Source organism: Halyomorpha halys, unplaced genomic scaffold (assembly GCF_000696795.3).
Source record: "Halyomorpha halys isolate HHAL.00 unplaced genomic scaffold, Hhal_1.1 Scaffold1233.1, whole genome shotgun sequence".
In the NCBI taxonomy this organism is placed as follows: Eukaryota; Metazoa; Arthropoda; class Insecta; order Hemiptera; family Pentatomidae; genus Halyomorpha; species Halyomorpha halys.
This window is the reverse complement of record NW_027110804.1, coordinates 58661-70235: the sequence shown is the minus strand read 5'-3', so window position 1 is coordinate 70235 and position 11575 is coordinate 58661. Positions and strand designations below refer to the sequence as shown.

General features: G+C 30.2%; 1 protein-coding gene across 3 annotated transcripts in view; it reads left to right on the top strand.

Moving 5' to 3' along the window:
* LOC106688909 (uncharacterized) overlaps positions 1-11575 on the top strand; it is a 140604-nt gene that overhangs the window by 109880 nt on the left and 19149 nt on the right. For all 3 annotated transcript variants that reach the window (XM_067048919.1, XM_067048920.1, XM_067048921.1), the window contains one exon: positions 8507-8592. In XM_067048919.1, coding sequence (XP_066905020.1) covers positions 8507-8592 — 86 coding nt within the window. The remainder of the gene's footprint in view (positions 1-8506; positions 8593-11575) is intronic.

Below are 11575 nucleotides of genomic sequence, written 5' to 3'. Positions count from 1 at the left end.
TTTGGAATATTTAAATGGAAATTTACTAAACTACCTAGTAACATTCAACCCGAAAGATTGCCCTTGATTGTTTACCTATTTATATATATATCGTTACACAACCCCGTTTAAATTTAACATAGTAAACAATTGGGATATAAATACCAGTATCTATTGCATAAAATGATGGACGTGAGCTTACATTACCTCAGAATATGCGATACGAATCGTTTAAAAAAATAGCGGACTAAATAGATATTAGATATGCTCCACTTTACGAAAATACGTGACTGGTTTCGAATAAGAGTCTTTTCATTGACATTTTAATCTAAGAATGTGATGGGCGATTTAAATCCGCAGACGTGAAACTCAGAGGGTTAAAATGTTGGGAAACACGCCACCTCGTGGTTAGAAAAATAGCTTTGATTATGCTACGACCAAGAAAAAGGGCTTGTTGGGTAATCACAGAATCGTCGAGCTTTGATCTGAATTTTTCGATTTAGTTACTTCAATCCTTTACTGCACAATTGGTAAAAGTAGTGATATGAAAATTCGTATGCGATGATAAACTTTTTCTTTGCAATATAAAATACAATATTGTTTTATATAGATAGTACATTATACAAATATATGTATATATAATACATTATATGTTTTTTTTAACTAATAAGGTAGTGTTATATGATTTGACAGATAAATAGCCAATTATAAATTATTCATCAACAATTTATTCAGGTTTCAGCTTAATTTTCAAGAATTATTGGAATTCTTTTGATTAACTTTTGTACAGTATGTCAAGGGAAAAAGCAATTAAATACTGGCATTGATTATGTTCATTAAAATTTAAAAATTTCAATTCATTCAATCATCAGGAAATGTGTGTATGAATTATGGGATGTTTAAATTTCCTATTGTTTATTGCAATTATTTTTTTGTCTCATATAGAAATCCTACGTGGGTAAAACAATGAACAAAGGAATAGCGAACACAGGCTCATTTCAAAAAGGAAGCTAAAGTCGTACCGTGATATCCGCTAATTAAAGCCTCTGATAATTATAAATATCACAAAAAAAAAAAAAAATATCAACAAAACCCTTGTTTTATTTATGATTGATTAAAATTAATAAATTTCAAGATTTTATGTTAAAATGTATATAAACTACATATATCTATTCTACCTATATGGAATTATATAAAATATTTTACAATTTTACATTACAGCTTACAATATGCAATCATTAGACTACAGAACTAAAATATGAAGTTCTATTTCAACATATTATAAAGCAATTTTTTTTATAATGCTATTTATGTTAATGGAAGTAAATGTTAAGGAAATTCTGGAAATAAATTAAATTTAATATTTGGCAATATATTAGTGTACTGATAGTGAGATCAATCCTCGTTTTATTGATCACTGTACATATTCTAAATTTCAAAGATATAATATGGATTTTTTTTTTTTTTTTGTAAAAATGTTGTAAAAGATCTTTTAAAAAAATAAGTAAATATCTTTTATGAACAAATTAACAATGAATTCCTTTTTAACACCTTTTAAAAATAACCGTTAATATTTCAATGTTTTTTAGAATTTATGAGCCGACTTTTTATTTTTACAATTAATTTCAATCTCCCAACAATGATTTAATTCACAACTATCTACAATTTGTTGACAACTGGCAAGTAGGAAAATTTACAAGACTCTTTTCATCTGATTCCATTCCATGTAAATGTTAGGCTATTAAAATTTACAAATTACTAAATCCGATAGACAGGTGGGATTTATCATAATAATTCCTACAAAGTCAAAAATCAAATGGCGCAGTATATAGATTATGTGCTCCGAAAGAAATTTGAATTTAGATACACCCTTATCTTCAAATATTTAGCATTCAGTGTTTCTTAAAATGTTTGAAAATAAATAAAATTTGAATTACAAACGGCACATGTTTCATATTAAAATTGAACAATCTATTATCTGTTATTTTTTCATCTCAAATCGCAGGAGCGGATGGAGGAGTCCTATTATCATCTAGGTTTTTGGACCTAACGTAAAAAATAAAATAAAAAATCTGAAGTTAAAATTATCGTATAAAGAAATACTTAACCCTTTGCACTCGATTACACTCTCACAGGGGACCTAAAGGTTTATTAGCGATTACAGAGAATTAACTTATTCCACCGCAATTTTTAAGAAACCTCATTTTTTCCTATAAAAATATAGGAAATAATTTTTTTTTTTTTTTGGAAATATTTGTTCTTTAATCCCCACTAATACATATAAACCGAATTTCATAACAATAACTTAGATGGTTCTAAAGTTGAACAATATAATATCACAAGTCGCGTCAAGTTGCTGGCATGTAACGCCCGAAACGGTGCCGAGTACAATGGGTTTAGAAACAAACCCACAAACACTATTATTTTGGCTCCCTGTAAATATTACTAAAACTTGTTGGTTCAATAAAACACCATAATGTTATTTTTACATTAATTACGTATCCATATGTTAAAAGTGATTGAAACGCCTAATCTGTAACAACGAGCGGAATGCAGAAGTTGAGACACCATAGATGTCGCAGGGTAGACCATATGCTAGACGGAGACAATTTTTTGCTTTGACTAAAAACTAAGCCTCATTAGAAGGCGGACACAAGTGGGGTTAGGTAAGTCACCGGTGTTGCAAGGCGCTCCTCCCACTAGAGCTACGTATGTATGTCACCCTGATCTCATATCCTAGGACCCGGATTCCGGCTTATCTCCTGTTTCAACGAGACCAATATGAAATTCATTTACGCAGATTGGGCTGATGACTGTCACACATAGAATTTCCACTATGATAACATTATTGGATTAGAAGACCGAATAATCCTTTCAGGTTATCTTACAGCGCTTTTGTTTAGTACTGAAACACACCAGAAAGTATTCGCAAATGGATGATTCACTATGGAGTTGGAATTTCATAAATTATCTAATGTCGAATATTTTCTGAGGCGATTTTGAGGGTGTCTCAGTACTATAGTAAAATTGCAAGTAAACTTAGGAGAAATTGTAAAATAATTTCTTTCAGTGGATACTGATTTAAAAATAGTTTTGCAAAAGATGAAAGGAAAAAGTTTACCTCGGCATATGCCAAAATATACCAGATTTCTTTCAAAATTACCACCGATATACGATGCCCAGTGCCAGGTCATACATTTTTTTTTATATCTAGAAACTCATTTAAAATGAAAAGATTTCATTTTTTTTCTTTTTTATTGAGTTTTTTATATCCTATAGAAAAAAAAGCTTACCCATTAAAGTTTTTTCTTTTGTTTCTGTAAACCCGTCAAAATTACGTTGTTTTTTTGTGAAGTTTTTTTTTCGACAGCTAACGCTCATTTTCTTTTAAAACGTAACCCAAATTTTTACCTTGGCAATACTACAGGAATAATAAATGTCTTTCAAAATTAGTTATTGAGCTATTCCAGTTCGAAATATCGGAGATTTATACTATTTATATTAGAAAAAAACTATAACTTTTGCTAAATTTTTTTCATAGCTAAACATCTTAAGGAGGTATAATAAAAAGTAATTTTTTTTTTTAAGTGGAGTAAATTTTCTAATATCTAAGCACTAATCAAACTCATTACGTACAATATTTTCCGAGATGTAGTTTTTTAAACACCAATATTTTTTTTTCAAGTAACGAGGACCAAATATTTGTGAATATATTTCGGTAAATATCACGAAAACTACAGTTCTTAGTAAAATAATCATTATAAACTACTTTATAGTATATTTAACGAGATTCAAATTGAGCCATAATAAACCACTTTATGTTTAATATTTTCCGTGAAATCAGGATTGCAGATCGGGTAGAGATCATTCTATATTTTTCAAGTTACGTAAATGTACATTGAAATATGTAAAAAGTGACAAAAATATTGATTGCTAAAATATACTTTACCAACACCCAATACGAAGTACTAAAAAATAAAAACATAAATAATATTTCTAAAATTTCATGGAATAAGTAAATACAGTAAGTAAAAATCCGCATATTTGACTTTTAATTAATTTTTAAAACCTTACTATTAAAATTGTATAATCTAAAAGTTGTTTTCTTTTATATTTGGAAAAATTAATTACTATTTTAATACTAAAGTGGAAGCAAATTTTAAATTATCTCGTATTTTAACCTCCAGCAATAATACCGATAGTAATTTTTATACTTGTTTTATATATACTATCAATGTTTGCACTGAAACTTCTATTGGTTAACAGTACACTCTGTTGGATTTGTTTTGTAACTATTTTTTTCTAAATAGAAGTGCAGTTCCTTAATTTTTTAATTTACTTATAAGTTCGGCAAACGCTACATTCATATTTTTTGCGTCTGTATTTCTATTATATTTCTAGCATATTAACAATTATATATATATATATCATATTACCCCTCTTATATTTATAATTCACATCTATATTTCTTATCATATCAATTATGTTCACTTAAGTCCCCCAGTGGAGCGGCCTTCCCCGTTCTTTGTACCCCCTGGCCAGCGGGTTTAGCAATATTTATCTATTTAATAAAGGAGGTAAGAAAAAAAAAAGTTCACTTAAGCCTCAGAAATTCTAATATAAATATTGTCTTCATTACTCGAAACGGTCAAAAGTTTTTCGAATATATTTTCCACTGTAATTATGCACGGATTAAAATGATTTTTCATACCATTAGAATTATCACGAGTTGAGTGCATTCAACACGTAGGTACAATATCGAGCGGAAAGACAGGCAGCTGTATATCTCTGTTCATAAAACGTGAAGTAACAAGCGTTATTATCTTAATGTATTTGACCCACATTCATAAATAGACTATAAAATAATTTGCGACAAGACCTACAAAGTTTAATTGAAAAGATACATTTTGCTCGGAACTCCATTAAATCATCCCCTTTTGCAATTTCCCTTTGGAACAGGTTCCTTCCAAGACCTGACAGAGTGAGGAGAACTGCGAGCAAGATAGCGGGAAAGATTTACGAGCCCTTTTGGAGAAACTGCGACAGTGGGCGGTCTATTTGGTAACAGTTGCGAAACACACAAGGGACACACAGTATCGGAGTGCTTTGACAGATCTATGTCTCTCTGATATATAACTAATTCATTTATCGAATTATGTTACGTGACCAAATATAAATCGAACTTGGAATGATTTAGTCAGTTCTTAGGTGTCGGTGCTGTAGGTAGTGATCGATTACTTTCCAATATGATTTCAATTATTGATTTTTCCAGTAACAACACTTAATGAAGTTATAGCCTTATAATTATAAGTCATAGCTTTTATTTTTTTTTTTTTTTTTGTATTTTGCTCTTGGCTCCACGAGCTATCAGAAAACTAAACTAGCAATGATAGAGCTCCCCTACAAACAAAATAAAAAACTTCTCTGACACCTTTATAGTAATATAAATTAATCAAGTACCCTATAAAAGATGTAATTTCTCATTTATAGACTGATTATTTTTATATATACTAAAACTAACTTTTATTTCACGAAGTAAGCTTTCAGTTGTATATAAATTGAGATTTATATATAAAGAGATAAAATATTTTTGATCATATTTTCAAAAAAGGCTTATTCTTTTCATGTTGTAATTTTCTCTGTGTTTAATTGAAATCTTTTTTCTTTAGAAATATTACTACGTAAAATATAAACAATAACTATAAAATACTCATACGTTAATTATTTTTGTATGGAAAATATATTCTAGTCCAGTTAACCAGACAACTAATCCTAACATTTAAGGAAAAAAGAAAAACTGAAGCCTGTTTTACATTGTTTAAGCACTTACTAAAAAAACTGTCTAAGTTTCCAATCCATCACAAAAGACTAATCTAAATGACTACAATAAGGTCTATCTGGACGCACAGAGCTTCACTAAACCATCGAATTCCTTCAGTATCGAATCCTTACAATCCCAAATCCATCGTAAGATCCTCAACACTCCTTACTTTGTGACAAATAAAATCATCCATAAAGACCTTAATGTTTCATATGAGGCCGATCTAGCCCAAACCAGATATTAATCCTTTTATAATGAACTCCATACCCATTCAAATCCACTAGTTTTTAACCTTATCCCCTTCGATTTCCGTGTTAGCCATGTGAAAAGATGATTAACCCTTGATAATTTTGCATTTGGAGTTGTAATAAAACTAATATCACATTTACTAGATGTAGTTTTATGTAATACAGTTGTAAATTTTAATACATTATGTTAGTACATTATGAGCGTAAAACCTCAAGTTTTCGCATTGAATTTAGATGGAGGGAGAGATGTAAGAGGCAAAACTGTGTGTTTTATCAGCGTTTTTGTTTTATCAGTCTTCTATGCTGTAAAAAAGTAATTATTTGAATATTCTAGTCTAAAAAAAAATTTTGGTAAGGTACCACCTTATGTTGGTAACCCACTTCAAACACTGCTTTAAATTAAATGATCACGTGGCCATATTCTTTTCAGACACCTTTGAGGATGATCGGAGACAAATAAGGATGAGAGATTAAGAATTAATAGGTTTGCATGGCTAAGGATGTTGGAATTAAAGGATGTACATCTATTTCAGGTCAAACTGCAGCAACCATTTGTTCCATTCAATTCCGTTCAACATTCTATAATGTTGAGGTCTTTATGAACAAGTTTATTTGCGATGTAATAACGTGCAACAAGGATTTTGGATTGTAATGAGTTCATTTCTTATTAAGGTGTTATAACATTCTAACTAGCAGGCCTAAAATATATATTTTATAGAACAATTGTTTTAAAGTTTGGTTCCATTATTTACAAAAATGGTCCTCCAGTTTCGTAAGCTTATAAAATTAGCTCGGAGATAAAGAAAAAAAACATAGTTTCGTTAGTTGGAGTCAAGGAAATAACCGGTTTACAAAACTAAAAAAAAAAAAAAAAACTTTGCGGGAAAACTGCCGTGCCGCTATCACCAAAAACCCTCTGCTTAACCTTTTTTTTTCATTAAAAAAACAATTTTTACACTATCAATTTAAAATATATGATATTTAAATTTTATATAATCTATTCAACAATATAATTCATTAGTTTTATAAAAAAGAAAAGATTTTTTTTTTTAAACTTTAGAAATTGATGAGTCAACAGAGGACATTAAGGTAAGATGTTATAGTAGTTTGAAAGAGATCAATTAGGAATGTAAAAACCATATCGATAAAACATTACGAATAAACAAATAAACCACGATGTTACATGCAATGAATTAAAAATCAAAAGAAACAGGCAGAGAAGAAAATATACATTCAGAAAAAATGGATTGACTTTTAAACAATACTTCTAGTTTATTTTTATTTTTAAAAGATTAATCATATATCCCTTTGCTAGTGAAAACCTTGATCGGGTCGTGATATGGCTCGATTTATATCAGATGTTCTTCACGTTTCATTTTATATTTACTCGTATCACTCTTTACCATCTCCTTATTTAAGGGCATTATATCCGTAAGATGCAAATATCTGGCCAATCTGTCGAAGTTAACCATCCTCAAAGGGAACATTTAAATACAATCGGTTACATTATCGCATACGACGAAATGCTGTTTCAATATGGAAATATTTGTGGAGGTTGAGGGGAGTTCAGAACGGGGTCGCGGGCCGAAAACAAGCATACAGAGAAAGCTAACATCGGCCTTGACTTTAGGCAAGTGATAATTATGAGAAGTGCATCACATCCGTTTCTAGTCTTATTTGGAGGATGCGTTCCTTTGATTTTTTAGTCAATTGCACCCTGAAGTTCGCCGAGTTACTTGAAAATAATGCAGGAAAAGCAGGATCTTTTTTGAGGGCTGCAAGACTTTAACGTGTTAACGCTCAAATCGCCGATGGTAAAACTTGATTGAATAATTAAAGATTTCGAGCGATGACTCCTTAAATCCTAGCAGCCCAATAGCGCTAGACTTCGCTAGTTGAAATACAATAATATCTTAATCATCTATCAAAAAATGATCAATATATCTTCATAAATTAGCTCAAGGAGTTACTGTAAGGGTAAGATGCCTGACTGCGATGGAGAAAGAGTCGCAAGAAACATTTGATTACAATTAAAAACAAATGAAAAGTATAAGTGAGACAAAATGTTTAAATTATCAATTAATTAAAATAATACGATATGTAAATACAGGACTGTCATACTGAACCAGTTTTGCTTACAGGAGAAGGCATCCTTCCTGAATTAATACAAAAAAATTCATATCTCGGTTTTTATTAATTTTTCACTTGAAAATAAAGTTATCATGTACAAGTAAAGAGAAAAAGTCACATTGGGACGAATAAAGTTCATAATTAGAGATATGTAAAAATTAATTAAATTTGTTAGCGACTGTTTGTTAAAGAATTCTCACTCCTATACCAAATTTTGACTCAAACAATTATTTAAAAGTAATGATTTGTTTGGAAATAACCATTTATGCTTAACAATATATTAATTATAATTATATTATCACCATATTTATACATTCTTGTTTTGCAGGCATTGGCGACAGAAATGGACAACCTTCAAGCTTCTAAGAGGGCAAATGCCAAGTATTCTTCTGAAAACCCAGAAACCTCTTCCAAGTAAGTTTTGTCAAACAACTTTAAAATTTAAGCAAATTTATTAATACTCAACGTTATCTTGAATATTTACAAAAACTGGAATTGAAATTGTCTAATTCATATGATTCTTTTGTTGAAGAAATAGTGAACGCAAATGTGTTTAAAACTTTTTGCGTGTAGCTTCTACACAAAAAGCCTTTAATATAATTTGTGATGGATTCCTAATTTTGAAGCTAATGCGCATTGTTTTTGTACCTGAATTAAAAACTTTCCTTTTTCTTCAAATTTAATTTCATTTTTTATTGATTTTTTTTCATAATATTGAGAATGACTGTTAAGCTTGAAGAAAAAATTGGTGTGAGAGCAAAAAGTTACCATTTGAAACCAAATTAAAACGAAAAACTTATTTATTATTAACTTAATGAGTGTTATTGTTTAAATATATGTATTTTTGTAATTAAAAAAACACAAGCAAGTAAGGTAACATTAGGAATGGCAAACAGACATCGATGTTTTGGAAACATTGAAAAGATCTTTTTTATTAAAACTATTCATGTTTTTTAAACCGTTATATCGGTAACATAGATTTCAGAGTTTCGATGTACTTCCAGATTCTAACATTCAAGACTTAAATAAGCAATATTTTGAGAAATTATAGAATTTGTTTACACTTTCCTAATGTTTGTATTTGTTAAGAGGGGAAAAGAGAGAAATGTGGAGAGGGTTGATAATTGTCATACTTTTTTTTCTTATCCTCATACTAATACAAAGGAGAGTATATTGAGGGCTAGTATATTGAGGACTAGTATACTGAAAGCTGAGCTAAACTATGAACAAAACGGAATGAAGTACGTGGAATTTTAAAAGAGATGTACTTTTGTCAATAAGCGATATGAAGAATAAAGCGATATTTCAGGAAGACAATCCTCCTGCCAATCATCGCTAGCGCTCATGCGTCGGCAGTTGGAAAATATTAGATGGGTGGGCCGAATGTTATAGAAACAAGATAAAATTATTATTTGGAAGGAAGATATAGAACGCTATACATAAAAGAGTAGATCAATCATCATTGAAATTATTTTAAAATTAGCATTATATATTTTTAAGTAAATAAATATGAAATATTCGAGGAAGAGATACAGAAACTGCCTTCTCACTCACCCTGCAACAGCACTTAAGTTTTATCCTTTGAATATATTGTTTTGCAGACAATAGCATATTTTTTTTTAATCACCGCCATATTGAAAATGACAGGATGTGAGGAATTTATTGCCTCGAAAACCAATGACAAATTCAACTTCTGGCAGAAAGATGGGTTAAAGTTCATTCGTTTTATGAATATGAATATTATTGAAAAAATAAAATACATGAAATATTGAGTGGGAGGTGACCCCATGGATTATTTTCATCCCGGCCCGGGGTCTCTCTCTGCCTACGGCAACCCTTTCGACCAACCATTGGTAATACATTCAAATAATTTCGAATCCAAATATCGATATTTTCAATATCAAATGACTTCGATTTTCAAGGATTTTTTTACGAGATAGATATCACATATTACATACAACCATAAACTAAATCATAATTGGATAGATGACTTTTGAATAGATTATCAACAAATTTTTACTATACTAGATTATTTACAATTTTAATAACTAAGGTATTAGCAATATTTAAACAAAATTTACTCCAGGATGTGCATCACTTAGTAATACTGAATTATCTATTCATAAACAAATAAAATATTATACGCAAAGTATGCATCGCATATTGCAACTTAAATACGTTGTTAATCTCTTGCTCGCAGTTTCGAATTTACAAATAACTTTGTATTCATTTTCAAATTATTTCAATTTCAAAACTACCTATACACCTAAAATTTTGATCCCAAAGAACCGGATATTGCAGTGGCGCATTCCTTAGACTCCGGATACAAGGACATAAGCAAAAGATGAAACGATCCTATGGAAGAGTGGGAGGACTTGGTCGGCAGTCCAGTTTTGGTAAATGTCAGCTGGCAGGAGGCCAAGGAGCACTGCCTGTCGATGGCAGCCTTAATATAAAAGGTCCAAAGGTCTGGTCATGTCAATCTGGATATGTTGTTAGACAGTTTACTAGAATAACAGCAAAATGTCGTTTCTAGTAGCATCATATATTCAAATACAAAAAACTAAATATTGATACATTATAAATGCTCATAGAATAACTTTATCTTGAGAAAGATTTTTCTACTTGTTGTTCAGTGATAACACTGTTACATAGAGCTGGAAAGTTCTGTGTGGGTTTTTGTTGTGGTTGGAACAGTTGATGTCATACACCTGTGAAATAGAATTATTTTTATTATTACTATTTTCAAATGTCAATAAAACAGTTTGAACTTAAAGAGTTTTATATTTTAAATAAACAACACTATTCAAGTCCGGTCTAGCCAAGTATGGTTGATCAGCGGTTGCTGAAGGATTCTCAAGGAGACTCTTAAAGTCTCTCGTAAAGAATGCTTAAAAAGTAGTTGTTAGGTTACTTCTCGATTTAAACTGTAAATAATTCATTTTGATCGCTTCCTTTTTGTAAATATTATAAAAATACAATCGTAGTAAAACAAGATGTCGTTGTTTACATACGCTTGTCTTCCTTATTAGTGTTTTCAGAATTATTAGTTTGTTTTTTTTACTGAGGTATTACAGTAGGATTTAGATCAGGGACTACCAAACTGTTTTGATAATCGACCCAAAAATTGTTTTTAATTCTCTAATCGACCTCCTCTTAAAAATAATGAAGGAATTCATGTTTTCCTTTAATGGTTGATTGAATTTACGATGGCATCCCATATCCCAATTTTTTTTTTTAGTGACGGAACCCTTTTGGCAAACGTAGGTAATTGGTGGAACCCCTAAATTATCATTTGATACAAATAGAGAGAGGCAAATGCCGTCTTTTCAGCAAAAGTAAAAAAAGGGTAGGGCACCTACTCAAAACCTGAAATCTCAAACCTAGGTGAGTTGAC